The following is a 17,961-nucleotide window of genomic DNA, read 5'->3' as shown; positions in this document are numbered from 1 at the left end:
AAAAAAAACTACAGCCAATCAAAACGCAGAGTTGTGAAGCCCAGTCCCAATGGATACACTTATAATACAATTATTAGGCAAGTAGGACCTAAGGCTCAGGGATCGTAGGGCAAAGTGGGCAGAACGATCATAAGAGCCAGAGGAACACAGAGTTTGTTGTGAGATTGTTTCTTCTAGAAATATCAGAAGCTACACCCATGAAGTCTTATCAACAGGGCTGCCTAAACGTGACCTGAATAAGGACAACAAAAGACAAGCTAACACGGATGGGCGAAAGCCCAAGAGGCCTCACTCTACAAAAAGAACTACAGGCAGCTAAGGAATGCTGAGAGTGGGAGAAATACCTATGTCACAACAATATTATATTTTAAAGGCCATAAAGAGAACAAGGAGGAGGTATGTGAGAGGGTCTGGAGTGAAGAAAGGGAATAAAGAAATGATGTAATTATATTATAATCTCAATGTATGAAATTAAAAAAAAAAAGAAATCCTGTAGAAGTCCATATCTCACAAGACAATGTTAAGAATGTCCCAAGTCTCAGAAATAGTACCGACGATAAGAGGGATGCAGTGGGTAAGCATTCTTCTCATGGTGACCACCAGAGGTGGAAGCCTTGGTGGCTTTCTAACATAACTCTGTCTTTGGAGCTTGCAGAATATTAAGCATTCCCTGCCCCATCCCCACCACCCCACAAGGTGCAGCCTCTCTGGAAGTTACCTACCTGAGAATCAGCATTGAGTGTGATGACCTCTTCACCGTGGTCCAGCAGTTTGCAGGCATATGCAATGTTAACAGCTGTTTCTTGCTTGTCACCTGTGAGAACCCAAATCTGCAGGCCAGCTTGCCGTAATTTGGCAATGGTTTCAGGTACTCCATCCTGAAGGCGGTCTTCTATCCCTGTGGCACCTGGTTAAATGGATGACAGTTCTAGTGAGTCCTTCATCACAATTTGTGATGAGGTACAATTGCCACGTACCAAACACACCAAAGACAGATGAGGCACTACTGATTACCTAAGACTTTCTTGGGGCTCACCTGTGAGAGAGATGACACTGAATTGGTCAAAAATATGTAGAAGGTACAAGGGCAAGTCAACAAACAGAATTATGTACACTCGTAAGAAGTACCTTGAAATCTTTCTGACGAACAAGCAGCTAACTCTACGTATAATTTGACAACAGGGACATTAATTACCATATGCCAAAAGGATTAAAAGAAAAGTCTTAGTAGTTACCCATCCCCTATCTTTCTTTGGAAAGTTTTCACGTATAAAATACGTTTGTGCTCAACCATGTGACCCATTTGTTATCCAAATGGATGGTGCAGAAAGATTCAATAGTTTTTTTGAACAATACCATCATGAATGCCTTTTCCACAAACAAAGAATTTAAGAAGTAAGATCCAGTTACTGACTTCATTATGCTTGGGAAAGTATGTGACAGGTAGAAAAAGGTGAAATCTGAAATGATCTAGAATCCCAAAGTTGTATATCTGACATGATCTCATATAAAAGATTACAGTCAAAACAAGAGGGTCTGAAGTGTCTGAAACTGCCTTCAGGCTATGCATAATGTGTAAAGTATACAAAATGTAACATTATACTCTCTTGTGTATGTAAAAGAAACCACAAGCATTCGAAACCAAAACACTTCTTTTCTTAAGAGTTTTGGGTGAAGAATATTTATCCAGTGCTGTAATGTGCTCAAGTCTGCCTCCACTTCTCTTCTGTGTAGATCCTAATAAGATGGTTTCTGCATTCCTACCTCTAGAAGTAAGCTGCATCCCATTATTTCCTGGGCTCCAGTCTGACCCAGGATTCTTGCCATTCCTACTTCAAGCTCTCTGTGCCGGAACACAGCTATGAACTGCATATCTGTGTCCCCAGCTGCCAACAATGCTTTGAGATTCACAGATGGAAGGCCTAACTCCCGATGTTAGGAGGCATGGCCTTGCACAGGTAATTGTGTTTAGATGAGGCAATGAAGGGGAGATGCTGAATCTCATGATGCACAGAAGCACTAGCTGAGTTCTGAACTCTTCCATACATCCACATTACAATACCCAGATGTAAGGTGGCTTTTGATGAAACAGGAAAGGACAGAGGGCTTTCAGATGACATCTAGAGGAACCACAAAGAATTATGGGGAAAATGAGCAAAATGTTATAGCTGCATCTTGTTTCTTTTACAGAGAAAGCAGTTTAAGAACCCAGTATGACAGTAACCCTTCCTGCAGGAATGTTATTTGTGGGTTGTCTAACATATTACCTAAATCAAAAGACGAAGAAAGAGGAATATTTATCTTAGAATATTAAAGATATAAACAGATCATTTCATCTTTCTCAGAAATGGCAGTGAAGAGTTGGGGAACTTCCTAAATGCCTTGGCTTTTGGTGAAGCTCTGTTAGGTGGCTCTTTTTCAAGCTTAGGTTCCATCACTTAAAACATTAAATTTTCTAGGTGATAGGAGGTGGAAAGTAGTTAATAACCCGTCTTCAAGAGCAAGAAAGATCTGTTGGATTTTTGTTTAGTATTTCCATGAATTCATGCAGAAGATCAAAAGGTGTGTTGAGTCAGTGTGAGACTGAGGTCTAGGGCTGGTCTAACTTAGGGTACATGAGCAGACACACATCACAAAGACAGGAAGTGGTGGATGTCCAATTGCCAGAGACAACTTGTAGAAAAAAGACCAGTCAAGCCATGTCAGCTGTGGATGCAAGCGCCTGAGATTCAGCAGAATGCCAGTGGCTGAGGTAGAGCCCAAGCCCCAACACCACTCAGTGCTTCATGCCATCTCCTCCTTCCACCCTTGCAGCAGCCTTCCCATACTGGCATTACTACTTTACACAAAGCAGATAATTAAACTTGCATGCAAAGACTGAGTAACTTGTCCAAGTTTCCATGACTAGTAAGTGGCAGAACCTGGCCTGTATAACCAAGCCAGGACTCTAAACTGAGAAGAGATGGAAGGTAGGGAAAGAACTCATAGTCATCTTATTACAACTCAGGAGAGGGAATAGATTCTTTCTATATTGCAAACTTCACTCTATCTGAGAACTTAGCACCATCCAGGGGAAATACCACTTCACCCCTCACCCACCTCAGCCATGGAGGGAGAGTGCCTGGGAGCAAAGAGGTTAGGCAGGTGGTCCAGAAGCATCAGCAGGGCACCCTCCCTCTTATCACTCTAGAACACATTCCAGAACAACCCTTTCTGAGTTTTTATGTTGTCTGATTTTTTTTAACAGACTAGGCCCCTCTATGTAGCCCAGGTTGATGTCACATTCACATCCTATAGCCTGTACCTCCTCATCCAGGACTTAACAGGCATGTCCCACCTTAACTGCCCATTGCTTGCTTTCTGAAGACAGTGGTCTCACTATGAGAGCAATCACCATCCAGTAATCAAACCAGAGGTGTAAAACAGGCAGACACACTTTTGAGGGCCTTCATTTAATTTACTAGAGATAGTATTCACTATGTCTCTGGGTTCCAAGCCCTGAAGCTTTCTGAGTAGGCTATGGTCTGTCAGACAAAGTATGTGGTGATACTTTGTCTACAGCACATCATGTTATTAAATATTAACAATAACTAACTATTATAGACACATCACGCTATTAAATATTAATAGCAACTATTGTAAGAGACATGCATATAGAGAAATATAGATTCCTAACTCCTTAGCCCAGAAAATGAAGACAAGGGAATGCATCCATTAGATGAGAAAAGGTGAATTTTCTGGAGCTGTATGCAAGCCCAGCGGAACCTGAGTAACATCTCACAAAAGAAGGTGTTCATTATTGTCACTGTTAGTTCTGGTGTGAGCACACATCACATACACAACTGTGGGACACTCCGCTGAACTTATCCACTCTTTTAATATAAAATATTAAACCCCCGAAAAATTAAATATTAAAGTGGGTACCAAAGTAATAAATACCTTAAAGCCTTCCTAACAACTAATTAGATTTTATTAGAATTAAATAGGGACAAAGGAGGAAAAAAGCACCATCTTCTTTTCATCCCAAATGAATCTGAAATATTTATGAGATGCAAAACTCAGCATTTCCATGAATGTTCACATATATTACTCATAGTTCACATAGTTGAAATCATTCCAACTATCTATTGTCAAAAAAAGCTTACGTCCTTGTTGCGATTTTGGTTGGAAAGTGAGGCTTAAAGGAGTCAAGGAGTCAGCAAACCCAGAGTGCCTGGCACATGAGTGGCCCCTGGAAAGAGCCTATAGAATATGTTCCTTCGAAACTGGAACAAGCTAGCTTCAGGCTAAGTGGTTCCTCAGAGAAGACCAGCACAGTCCAGAGCAAGAGGAGTGGCCATGTCCCTAGTTACTCCAGAACCCCTGCAACAAGCACTGCTCAAAACAACAGGCTCCTGGCAAGCTAATTACCCAGCAGGTGCAAGTTGGTCTCCAGGCGAACCGCAGACTGGAAGAGAAGCTCCTCACGGCTCTCCACAGATGCCTCAGCTTCTATGTGGCTCTGCAACCAGCAGGCATACTCTTCTTTGCTCAGAACCTATGGAGACACACTATTGAATGCTGCACTGGGTGCTGTGCATGGGAGGCTGGGGAGGGCAGTTGCCCGTGTGGACCCTCATGAAGATGCCCCTCACTTACCCTCTTGGCGATGCACAGGGTGCGCAGGCCTTCTACTGCATAAAGGTTGAGGTAATTCTGTGTTTTACTCCGGATCTTTTTCTGATGCCTTCCTCTGGCGTCATCTAGGTCAGAAGAGAAGAAGAATCAGTCAGAGCAGCCCAGCTGAGTGCCCCCATGAGATCTTCCTGGTCCCTGTCATATTGGTTACAAATGGTATACAAATGTCATAGAGCTCAAAGTCAGCCAGTTGTTACTTTAGTAAAGGAATCTCATCAAAACACAAGTTTAGGGTTGTTTATAAAATCATTTGAGAAGCACGGGAGAACAAAACCTTATCAAAAGTGGCTTGACATGTTTTTGTAAAGTCTACCAAATAGAGGTGAATACTAACTTAGAAATGAAAAGAACTTCAGAGTCTCCTTTCTCTCACCACAACATTCCCCACTGGTGAGAAAAGATGTCCAAATGTTGTATTTGTCATACTTTTACTAAACACACACACAGCCTGAATTTGAAATTTAAGTGGAACTGAATATTCTATAGATTGTATTTTCTACCTCTGGCAATTCTGAACCATGAGATCTCTGGACCCAGGAAGGCTTGTCTACTATTCAAATTTACCTCAAGACAAGCTGAACCTGGCCAGCAATTCAAGAGTGTGACAAAGGATGCAAAAGGCTGATAACTGTGGGAGGGGGAATCTCATTCTCATGTACGAAGCAGAACATAAACAAATAGTGCCCCTATGGCAAGAAAATGTCTTGGCAGGCCAGTTCCTTAAAGGTGGCCTCTTATAGTTAATAATGAACATGAAGTATTGTCCTGGATTATTTAACTTTAATATTTAAATTTACTGAAGACAAGTTCAAAAACATCTGCAGTTTGACTGTCTTATAGTGTCTTCTCATCACTGCTGCATGCTTCCTGAGTCTCTGGTCACTGTTTTACTTTGAAACTAAAATACAAACCACCAAGCTCTTCATTGGTCTCTGGAGAGGAGAGGGTGGATGGGTCAGGAGAAGAGGCAAATAGGGCAGTGACTCTGACCAACCACAGTTATTGAAAAACAAAACAAGTACTTGAATTAAAGTAGGCTAAGTCATTCAAGACTTGAAAGAGATGGAGATAGGGATGGCCATAGGCATCTATTTCTGGGGTGGGTGGAAACGGAGATATAGGGGAAATATCTGCAAAGGGTCTGATATAAAGGGCCACCTGCACTGCTCCACAAAAACTGCTCTCTGGCCTACACTCTGCCCAGACACAAGGACACAAGACTACCACATCTGAAGAAACCTTTTCTACACTGTCATGCAGCTTCCTATAAAAGATAGACAGGGTAGTCAGAGGGAAAACAGTCTGGGGCTTGAAGGACCTGTTTCTGTGCTGGGATTGACCTGTGATCTGGTGGAGGATGTAGGAGGTTGCCCTCAAGCTCCACATGAGCATCACTGAAAATTTTTGGAGTCTAAGGAGATTGCATTCATCACCCATTAGTCTGCTCATAGCTTGGACCAAAGCCAGGTCTTGCGGACTCAGGCTAAAGTTATAATATACTCAATGCATATGATGTCATAGTCACGCAAAAGCCTCTTTTTTTTCCCCCCCACTGATATTCTACAGCAATCCATGTCATCTGTTACCTACCTATTAATAGAAGGAAATTCTGTGTCTGGTGTTCAGCGCCCTAGATAATGGAACACCAGTATATTCAGAAGTGGGATAAAGACTGCCAGTACCTTCACTGCTTGTGGAGGGATCGGGGCAGAAAGATGATGAGACTGAATCAGGGTGGGGCAGACAAGTGCCAGAGTGACAGCTCCTACCACAGTCTAGAAATACAGCGGGACTGAGAGAGCAGGAACTGGCCAGATCCTGGGAGACTGCTGCTGTTCACAACCTGTGAGGCTCCCAAAGGGGAATACAGTTTCTCTTCTTGATATCAATGTGTATTTTTATAGAGTGCTAAGTATATTTCTTTTATACTTTTAAAATTATATTTTTCTAATAAGAAATTTTATTTTATTAAGAAACAGGGGAAAGCTGATTCTTTGATTGTTTATGAGAGAGAGAGAGAGAGAGAAGAGAGAGAAGAGAGAGAAGAGAGAGAGAGAGAGGGAGAGAGAGAGAGAACAAAAAGATTTACTGATGTAGTGTGTAGCAGGATGTGATACCCTGCTGGGTAGAGGGCTACAGTGAACATGCACTCTGTCCATGCTCCCGGAGAAAGAAGGGCAGAGCAGAATGAAGTCAACCTTCTTAATGTCTTTCCAAAGTGGTGACTCCACCAAACCACAGGCAAGGGAATCTTGAGGAGAGGCGACAGATAGGAGTCCGTGACATAGCAGGTACTGAGCCAGTGTGTACAGGGCTTCCTGTGAGGCAGGCGCACAGAAAGTGAATGACTCCCCCAGGGTCGAAGAGCCAGGAAGTCCAGACCTGGTCTTTGAACAGAGGAATGTGAAGACTTGGGTGGAATGGTGCTGTGTACCTCACACCATGTCACTACCCACCATGGCAGGCAAGACAAAGATTTGGCTATGTGCTGATAATGCCACATAGCCTCTCCCGACCTGCCACATTCACTTCTGATAAAGTGCTGTGAGCTCCTTGAAGAAAGTGTGTGTGTTACATCCAGCTAAGAGACCTGGGTCCACTCTTCGTATCATCATCTGTACACAGGTCAGGTAACCTGTTGCTTCCTGGTTAGTCCTAGCCATCTGTAACAAATCTGTTCTTCTCCATACCTGCCTTGTCTTCTCAAGCTAAAAGCTAAACAATTATGTACGTGGCCATTGGTCCAGGTGCATGAGTCCACAGTAATCCCAGTGCTATGCTACAGCTGCTCCTCCTACTATCTACAGTTTCAGTCTTAACGTGTCCAGTACACTTGTACATCCTTCTTGTCCAAAGCAACTGCAACACTTCCCAGAGGAAGGTGGAGGTCCACACAAACAAATGAGTTTTATTTGCTCTACGTGCCATGTGGCGCTTGAGCATTTAAGACGGGATTGTCATCACCTAGGCCTTCCAGTATGTAAGGAATTTGACCTCTGCTCTTATCTGAAGCTAACTGCAGGTGGCAGACTTCTTCCTGAGGCCTACCCTAGGGAGCCTAGGGAGCAGATGAGGAACATGGGTGCACAGCAACCCTGTGTGGTGGCAGTGTGACGGATTGGAAGGGGTTGCAAAGCTCCCCAAAGCAGAGTGTGGGCTTCCCAACTTTGACCTTAAAGTTGGTTGTTTATGTTTTGTAAAGGGTAAATATTTTCTTTCTTTGCAGATGCTGCACAAGAGCAAAGCCTTGGCCACACTTGGCAGCCACCATCTCTGGTACTCTGCTGTGTTCCCTCCTAACCTTAATGAGTGTCCTGATACTGCCCCAGGCACTCCTTCCCCTGTGGCATATTAGGAGAAAACGAGGCATAAAAGGGCAAGCAGTCCAAACTATTCATTTATTTTATTTAATGACATCTGTTTCTGAGATAGCCTTAGCATTGGTTGACTTTAAAATGTCTTTTACACTACAAGAAGACCTACAGAATCAACTAACCTGGGCCCTTGGGGGCTCACAGAGACAAAAACACCAACCAAAGAGCATGTAGGGGCTGAACCTAGGTCCCCTACACAGTTGTAGGAGTTGTGCACAGATTGGAAAGGGGTTTGTCTCTGACGCTGTTGCCTGCCACTGGATCTCCTTCCCAGGGCTGGGCAGCCTTGTCTGGCCTCAGTGGGAGAGGATGTGCCTCCTGCTATAACTTGATATCCCAGGGCTGGTGGTACCCCAGGGGGGCTTCCCCTTCTCTGAGGAGAAGAGGAAGGGGTAGTTGGGAGAGGAGCTGTGGTGGTGGGATAGGAGGAGAGGAGGAAGAGTGGGATGTAAAGTGAATAAATAAATTAAAGAATGGATGAAAAAATAAAACTTGAAATAGTGGTGATGTAGTTTGAGTCCTTCAAAGCCCATGTATTAAAGGTTTGGTCCCACCTTTTTGGAGCAGGGTGGATGAAGTCCACAACCTGAAGCTTGGTGGAAGTTCATTAGATCAGCATGGATATGCTTTCAAAGGGGTACACAGTATCTGGACTGCACCCCTTTCCACTTTTGCTTCCTAGTGATGAGATAAGGAGTTTGTTCCAGTAGGTGAGCCTACAACATCACCCTGCCTCATCACAATACTGAGAGTGATAGGGTTAGGCGACTGTGTATTAACATCTCTTAACTGTGAGCCCAAATAATCCTCTCTATAGGCTGATATTTTCAGATATTTTGTTGCAGTGATAAAAAAAAGTTGACTAACGATGGGACAAGACTTAGTAATAAGAGTTTCTTTAGGTTCTGTCTATACAGTTGTGATGCTCTTAACCCTCTTAAAATATTTGGCCTCCTTCATGGCGTCTGGTTCCTTGCCCAGCTAGGTAGGGCTGGCTGCCCCCTACAGCTAGCACAGGATAGGATGGGCTTCTTCAGCTGTCCTCTTCCCCACCCTACATGCCAATGACTTCAGTCTTTGACAAGCTCATGCATGCTTACAGTGCATCCTGGTTACTGTCCCCCTACCTCTCTAATCTCCCTCCCACTGCCACCACATGCCTTCCTGCATGCAGTCCTTTTCCTACAACCCTTTTCCTTCTGACATGACCCTTTACTCGTGTTAGAGGCTGCAGCCTCTGTCATCTGTCACTCTGCCTTTAAGGTACTGCTCGTAGAAGGAAAACTGCTTTCTCTGTGCTCTCTATCATGTAGATGTAAACAAGAGTCAAGAATAAAAATGAAGGTTATCTTGGAATGGAAAAAAAAAATCAACCCATTAATAGGACTCTGCACCTCTGCCATCATGAGCATCAAGAACTCCATAAACAGTCTCACAACGGGTGCTATCCAATGTGATTCCAGGGTACAGAAGCCAGGAAGATTGTACGGGTCAAGCAGCAAAGCGCTGGGCTGGACCCTCTTGGGCCACTATCAGCATTCAGCATCCACCTTCCTCCTCACTCCTTTGTTCTCACTACAGTGTTGACAGAGGAAAAACCAAGTTCACTTTACAGTGTGACCTTTGCTTTCCTTCTGAAGGTCAGGAGAGGATTTCTAGCAGCACAGAGTTACAACCTTTTTGATGGTTAATTGCAGTGTGGTTTTAAAAACTACAATTTACCCCAAAAGTAATGGAAAGAGGGTGCTTAGCCCATTGAAAGTAGAATGAAGATGCTGGCAGAACCACTTCCCATGACCCCAATCTACTCTTACATAGCCCAACAAACAGGCTAAAGATTATGGCCTAGAACTCAAAGCTGCCCAAGTCTTCTTAGCAGAAAGGAAACTTCCAGAACATTTGATCTAAAGGCTCCCCAGTCTTCATTGCTTATAATTTAAGTGGGATGCTTTCTAAGAAATTTCTAACTCTACTATGCTTAGAGGGCAGACGAAGGTGAGGTCAAGGTACAAAAGTCCCCTAAATTCACACCACTAGGCACTAAGATCGCTGAGACTCTCTCAAAAGGTCTGTGCTAGAGGCAGGATTAATGAAAATCCTTTAACTCAGCAGGGTAGAATTTCTCAAAATGCCCTGCCTGGCTCTAGGATACAATGTAAGAAGAGGAGGCTAATTACCTGAGGAGCAGGGCAGCAGAAGATCCATGACCACTGAATCGGCCCCCTTGGTGTATACATTGATCTCATCAGTCAGCGGGTGGCGGATCACCACTGACATCCTCTTGCGGATGGAGTCGAAGCCAAGTGTGTGCAGCAGCTCGAAGGTGAGCCTGCCTAGGTGGGGCAACTCCACGGACACCTGGTCGTGAAGCCGGTCCACCAGTGCACAGTTATAGGCTCTGGCTGCATACACCAGCGCAGCCTCATCTGGGCTCTCAGCCTCATATCGCAGCTCCCCCTCCTGCTGCTCCCTCTGCTCCCCTGAACACCTCTGGTCTGTAGTGCACTCTGAGGTCCAGCTTTCTGCCTGGCTTGCCTGACTGGCATAGCCATTGCTGGCAATGGTCGGTGTTGTTTGACCTAGCTTCTCCTCCAGCCTGAGAAGCATGTTGTCCTGAGACAGGCTGGGCAGAAAACCTGATCCAGATTTGTGGCTGGATTTACTGGCAGTCAGGTTCCCGATACTGCTGCAGCCAGAAGCCAGGCGGCTGGGCGTGAACCTCCGAAGGAAATCTTCTATGGTCTTTACTGGGGACTTCAGCTCAAACCTCACCCTTACCTGTAACAGAAGCAGTTCAAAGGCAGATGAGAAAAATCCTACCTTTCCCTCATTCTTCATACGTGCCTCAGAGGAACAAGTGGTTCACTGATGTTCAGGACAAACTGATCTTGTCTCCTCCACCTCCACCCAAATAGAAAAGCCCCTAAAGGACTAAAATGGTGGATCAGAACTGCCAATCTCAGTACTCAGGAGGTTGAGGCAGGAGGGTAATAATAATCCAGTTGTGGCTACTGACTACTTTATATATTCTTTTGACTTGTGTCAGTAAAAATGCTTGCATACCAGTCACATGTCTAAACCCAAAGGAACCTTTCACAGCAAATTAATAAACACACTGATCCATCATCCAAATCACTAAAAACTTTTTGACAAGCATCTGAAAAGAAAAAGGAGGCATACCCAGAATATTGTTAGAGGTTCAAAAGGTTAACAAGAGAGCAATGAAGCCACACTTTACTTAATGAGAATATATCGAAACAACAGAAACCTGACAAATAATGATGAGCTCCAATCAGACCAAATCCCAGCATGGAGGGGACGGGGCATGACATCCCACCACTAGCTAAGGAGCTGTTGGCAACTGATAGCTTCCGAGAGACTGGAAGGAAAGTCAGTTTTAAAGGTATGGCACATGCTAAATTGACCAGGTTCCAGTGATGGCCATACCTCCATGAGTATATGGACAGTACAAATTATATTTGAGCAGTTTAAAAAGTGGAGTCAGGGAAAGACACACAAAATTTGAGTGGGTTAGGAAGTGGAGCGTATCTAAGAGAAGCTGGAGGAAAGGATGAATATGATAAAAATACACTGTAAGAAATAATAATAACAACAATAATAATAGAAATAATAGTAATAATAGAGATAAAGATGGGAAAAAAGCACATGTTAAAATAACACAAATATGAAATATACAGATAATTAAAACTTTGTTCCTGATCCTTTGGAACCAAAGTTGTTGATTACCATAGTAGTTTCCAGCTAAGCCAGGCATTAGGAGAAGTGAGACACAGGCCTAAATTATGACAAAAGCATTTTTCCTTTGGACCTATAGTGCTTCTCTTTTATTTGATTCTTTAGGTTCTGAGAGCTGAGTCCTGGACCTCATGCATGCTAAGCCTACCTTCTGCCATAGAACCATATGTCCTGTACACTAGAATGACTAAATGTGCTCTATGTCTGCATGGGGAAACAGATCACTTGCAGCACCTGATGCCTCCAATGCTCCTGAAAGTGATATTTACCTAGATGCAGGAACCAAAATGTATCCAGAAATATATTCATTTGCAGTGCAAGGATGGGTGAGTAAATATTCTGTTCCCTCTGTAGAATAGCACATGTGACCTTCAGAGCACGCCATATGTTAGGTAGAGGGTGACCTAGGAAACCCTCAGCCCTAATATACATGTCAGAGGGCTTTAATGCTTTGTGATAAAAGTTCCCACAGCCAGGTAAGGGAAGCTAAGGCAGCTTGTGCCACAGTAGGAATCAGCTTCTCCTTAGAGCTAGCTATACAAACTTTGCATCTGAGTATATGATTTAGGGTCTTCTGTCCAGTTTTAGGATCTTTCAGGTCTCTTGGGGTCTTACCAAGTTGGAGTACTGAGAATTAAGAGCATAGCTAAGTGACAAATGTTTTCTGATAGACTGCCATAGTACAGAGCGGTAGTCTACCTTGCTCACTCCACATAATCTACCAGGGTTCCTATTAGTGGAGGTTGCCGGAAGAGGTGAGCCAGGAGGCCAGTAGGGGGCAGGTTTAGGGCACACATTCAGCCCTGAACACCATTTTCCACCCATGACTTACTTGATAAGGACAACCAGGCTCACAGGCATCAATTAGGCAGCCTGATTCAATTCTCTGAGGAACACTTGGGCTACACAGGAGGCCTTTTCACATGAATCTTTCTTCTCTCCAAAAGGAATCATAATGGTACGCCAAAGCAAACTCAGCTTTGGTTCTGCTGTTTACAAAATGCTACATAACCTTTGAGTGAATCTCTCTCATTCACTTTCCCTTGAGGAATGATGATAAATGTATTTATTACCATCATTCCATATCTTCCTTTAACTCCTCACCACAGCTCTATGGTCCAGACGACACAGCGATTAGAATAACGTGTCTAAAAGGCGTACAGTCAGGATTGAGGTTTGCAGATTTTCTCCCAGAATCTATTTCCAGCCTATCTTTATCCTCCTTCTTGTATAATGCTGGGAGCCAAAAGCCCTGGATAAAATCACTTTGGGTAGCCATCCTTCCACCTCTGGCCAAAATCAGAGGCTCGGGAAGTCCCAGGGTTAGTGGGATTTCCTTGAAGTCGTGTGTTACCCTTGAGGCCAAGTTTTCACTGGCCTCTATATGGATCCCTTCCCATCATGGGCTCAAAAGGTATCTAAACAACCTGTGCTCTCACCTACTGCAGCTTGATACCCTCTTTCCTTTATAAAAGGCACCTGTTACATCCCCTTATGCCTGAGGCACTACTTACAAGAAGTTTACCACAGAAAAGTCCAGCATGCTCACTACGTTCATCTAAGTGTCAGGATGTAGGCCTCAGAGAGTATCAAAGGAACCTAAGCATTTCATAACTTCTGCAGAACTTGCCTTTTGTCGTGGTTGGTCTGGAGAAGTAACAACTACTGTATTGCAGATGGTGAGTGCGATGAAGAAGTCAAAAACATCCGACAGCTCGGGTGAGAGATGGGCCAGAGGGTGCTCCTGGTGCCTTGCAATGGCGAGGAATCGGTCACACTCACTCACCTTTTCCAACAGCTTGGGGTCAGGTGTAATGTCTTTCTCCTGGGAAGAAAATAGAGCTGCATGATGGGCTTGACCCATTAACTTGCTAAGTGGTTTGGTTCTTAACTATATAAGTAGAATTATATTTATTATAATGTGTGAATAGAGTTCAACCCCACTACAGACATAACATTTTACAACTCTACATTATATGAAACTTCAATTGTTTAAAATACTTACATATTTAAATAAATGTCTCTATTGTCATTACTTGTAAATATACTTCTTATACTTAAAGAGAAAACAGATGATATACTATCAGTATAGAAAAACTCAGTAAATCTACATCTCACGAACCCACAAAATATCTACTTTTTGAAAGCAATGTTATATATTTCCTTGAGATGTCACCTCTTTACATTTAGATAATTGAAATAGTTTACATAGTCAATATATTTTACATGAAAATCAATAGTTTTCTCTCAAAGCATGACACAGGAACTTTTACTTGGCTTAAAATTATATGAGAACACATTTTAAAAACCATCCTCCTAGTGGACAGAACCATCATGATTTTCCGGCTATCCATTCTCACTAGATATTTAACTTTTTTTTTTTTTTTTTTTTTTTACTGTTGTGACTTTTTTAAACTTAGTTTTTAATGAATTATTTTATTTATTTATATTTCAAATGTTACCCTCCCTTCCTGTCTTCCCTCCACAACTTCCCGCACTCCATACCCCATCCCCTTTGTCTCTCACCCATCCACATACCCACTCCCACCTCCCCCCTCTAGCATCCCCCTTTGCTTGGGCAATAAGCCTCCACAGGAACAAGTGCCTCCCATTGATGGCAAATAAGGCATCATATGTACATACATATGTAGCAGGAGCCATGGACCAACTTATGTGTACTCTTTGGATGGTACTTTAATTCCTGAGAGCTCTGGGGGGTCCAGTTAGTTGATATTATTATTATTCCTATGGGGTTGCAATCCCATTCAGCTCCTTCAGTCCTCCTCTAACTCTCCCATTAGGGTCCCTAAGCTCACTCCAATGGTTAGCTGTGGGTGTCTGCATCTGTCTTAGTCAGGTGCTAGCAGAGGACAGCTATACAAGGCTCCTGTCTACAAGCACTTCTTGGTATCAGCAATAGTGTTGAGGTTTAGCTTCTGCAGAAGGGATGGGTCCCAAGGTGGGGAGTGTCTCTGGATGGCCTTTCCTTCAGTCTCTGCTCCATTTTTGTTCCTTCATTTCGTTAGACAAGAGCAATTCTGGGTTAAAGATCTTGAGATAGGTGGATGGTTGCATCCTTCAACTGAGAGCAATGTCTATCTACTGGAGGTGGTCTCTTCAGGTTCTATTTTTCTACTGTTGGGTATTTCAGCTACAGTCATCCCCACTGGGTCCTGGGAGCCTCCTGCATCCCTGGAGTCTGGGACTTTCTAGTGGTTCCCTGCTCCCATCCCATTCCCTAGCCCTCAGTGCTATATATTTCTATTCATTCTCCTGGACCTCTGGACTTCTCTCCTGTCTCTTCCCATACCTGGTACTGCACCCTCTTTTCCCTCTCCTTCCCCTCTCCTACCCACCCCCAGGTCCTCTCTCCCTCTGCCTTATATAATTCTTTTGTTCCCCCTTCTAAGAGGGACTGAAGCATCCACACTTTGGCTTTCCTTCTTGTTAAGCTTCATATGGTCTGTGAGTTGTATTGTGGGTATTCTGAGCTTTGGGGCTAATATCCACTTATCAGTGAGTAATACCATGTATGTCCTTTTGTGTCTGGGTTACCTCACTCAAGGTGGTATTTTCTAGTTCCATCCATTTGCCTGAAAAATCTGTGAAGTCATTGTTTTTAATAGCTGAGTAGTATTCCACTGTGTAAATGTACCACATTTTCTGGATTCATTCTTCTGCTGAGGGACATTTAGGTTGTATCCAGCTTCTGGCTATTATAAATAACATAGTGGAGCATGTGTCCTTGTTATATGTTGGAGCATCTTTTGGGTATATGTCCAGGAGTGGTATAGCTGGGTTTTCAGGTAGAAGTATTTCCAGTTTTCTGAGAAACCACCAGATTGATTTTCAAAGTGGTTGTACCAGCTTGCAGTCCCACCAGCAATGGAGGAGTGTTCTTCTTTCTCCACATCCTTGTCAGCATCTGCTGTCACCTGAGTTTTTGATCTTAGTCATTCTGACTGGTGTGAGGCGGAATCTCAGGGTTGTTTTGATTTGCTTTTTCCTGATGACTAAGGATGCTGAATATTTCCTTAGGTGCTGTTCAGCCATTTGAGATCCCTGAATTGAGAATTCTTTATTTAGCTCTGTATCCTATTTTTAATTGGGTTATTTGGTTTTCTGGCGTCTAATTTCTTGAGTTCTTTGTATATTTTGGATATTAGCTCTCTATCAGATATAGGGTTGGTAAAGATCTTTTCCCAACCTGTAGGTTGCCATTTTGTCCTTTTGACGGTCTTCTTTGCCTTACAGAAGCTTTTCAGTTCTATGAGGTCTTATTTATTAATCGTTGATCTTTCTCACTACGTAGTTAAGCTTCACCATTCTGGCAGTATAAATAACATATGGGTAAACTTCTGCTACAGTAATTGTTGACTGAGTGACTGAATTGCTGGAATGTTTGAATAATTCATGTAGTCTGGATATGCATTGTAGAGTGCTGGAAGGGAAATAGGTTCCTCTTGCATCTCAGGGCCTTCCTTCCCACATGACAGATGTGAACCCAAATATTAGCATCCACAATTCTAGATACGTGTACTTAAGTGGTAGCTTCTATACATGGGTCTAGAAAGTCTTAAAGGAATGAGGCCATTCACAGTGAGCATGATGAACTTCTCCTCTGTTCTTAAAGCATAGTGAAAGGACCCTTTCAGAACCTGTTACTCACTTTGTGAAACTCCTTTGCCTAATGACAGCAGTCCATAAACACACTGGCCATGGAGAAGACAAGAGAGAAGCAGTTTTAGTTGCTGCGTGCTCATCTAATTAAAACTTTATGGGGCAGGTAATTGGCTCTGCCTTTTCACACGTGTCATCTTGTTCTGATGTTTTGTTCATTTCATTTGACTAGGCTTGCTCCTCTTTGTCACTCTCTTTAGATGGCTCACTTAGAAACCACACAGCATCAGATACCATGGCAAAGAGGCTGAATAAATGTTTCAGGAAAGATAAAATGGTATAGAGGGGTGTTTCTAGAAAGTTCTGCTCATGGAGCACAGCCAAGCCTGAGTTTATTTGTGTGATGAAGAAGAGATAATTTTGATTATCAGAGACAGTGGACAGCAGACAGTGGAAACAAAGCAGAACGATAGGATCCCATCCCTCCAGGAGGGTCACACACTGCCTGCACTCACCATGGGACTGCTGAAGGCAGTGTGTTTAGACAGCATGCTGGCTCTCTTGGCCTCAGCCCGACTGCCTGTGCGTCGGTGGGACTTGATACTTTGGGTCTTATGAGTCATCCAGATGCTCTGATGGCTCCCAGTGCTGCCACGGTGGGATATTGTGCCCACCTTGGATACCACTTCCTCCTCTTCTGAGTCCACCTCTTGATACCTGGCCAGTCTCTGAGCTATGGAGACAGGGACAAAAATGTTAGACATCAATGGGGGCAGACTGAATTAATTCAGGATGTTGTACGTTCCATGAGCCTGAGTCCCAGAGGGCACCCAATCCTCACTCTCTAATGGTAAGGCTATATTTAGTGTTTCAAGGCGATTTAAAATGTTCCTACAACATCCCTAGGAATGGATTTATTCCACTTATTTGCATTCTCCATGAGCTGAGTGGTACTAATAGCGAGGGAGCTTCTACATGCACCACTAGACCGTGAAGTGCTATAGAACAGCAAGGTTCACTGTCTTGAGTTTGCACAGTCTAATTGCATGCAACCAGGTCTGAGCCTAGCCAGTGAGGCTCTATCCAAGAGGATCTTGACTATGGTCCTGAGCTTGAACCTTGGAGATTCACTGGCCAGTAAGGTCCCCACATTGACATGAGTATCTGAAAGATGGCATGAAGAAGAGCTCATGCCACTGCTTTTTGCCAGTGGCTCTGAACAAATCTTTCCAGGAATGCCAGGTTAGGATGACTCTCTGAGTCATGGGTGAGCACTAAGCAACATATTCAGAACTATTCCTTCAAACCAAGTATTTAATCAGAAGTTCAAGTGCAGTCACAGCACTTGGTAGAAATATTAGGGCAGCCTAATATCAGGGGGTTCTGAGAGGTGCCCAGAGAAGTGGGTGCCCATGGTATTAGTCAGCCATGTGAGCAATTCTTTTCTATTAATCACCAGCCCCTCCTTCAGAGATGAGAAGTACAGGAATAAGGAAGGAGTCGCCTGCCCACTGTCATCAGGCTAAGTACTTCT

At 43.5% G+C, this 17,961-nt stretch overlaps 1 protein-coding gene across 5 annotated transcripts in view; it reads right to left on the bottom strand.

Moving 5' to 3' along the window:
• Atp10a (ATPase phospholipid transporting 10A (putative)) overlaps nucleotides 1-17,961 on the bottom strand; it is a 168,353-nt gene that overhangs the window by 20,903 nt on the left and 129,489 nt on the right. For all 5 annotated transcript variants that reach the window (XR_004123064.1, XM_031386836.1, XM_031386838.1 and 2 more), the window contains exons 9-14: nucleotides 16,943-17,160; nucleotides 13,438-13,632; nucleotides 10,229-10,829; nucleotides 4,639-4,742; nucleotides 4,411-4,537; nucleotides 723-907 (exon numbers count right to left, since the gene is read on the bottom strand). Coding sequence is in view for 4 of the 5 variants with exons in the window: in XM_031386836.1 (XP_031242696.1) it covers nucleotides 723-907; nucleotides 4,411-4,537; nucleotides 4,639-4,742; nucleotides 10,229-10,829; nucleotides 13,438-13,632; nucleotides 16,943-17,160 (1,430 nt within the window). In the remaining variant the exon portion in view is untranslated. The remainder of the gene's footprint in view (nucleotides 1-722; nucleotides 908-4,410; nucleotides 4,538-4,638; nucleotides 4,743-10,228; nucleotides 10,830-13,437; nucleotides 13,633-16,942; nucleotides 17,161-17,961) is intronic.

This window comes from Mastomys coucha, unplaced genomic scaffold (assembly GCF_008632895.1).
Source record: "Mastomys coucha isolate ucsf_1 unplaced genomic scaffold, UCSF_Mcou_1 pScaffold21, whole genome shotgun sequence".
Classification (NCBI taxonomy): Eukaryota; Metazoa; Chordata; class Mammalia; order Rodentia; family Muridae; genus Mastomys; species Mastomys coucha.
This window is presented reverse-complemented; position numbering and strand designations above follow the sequence as displayed.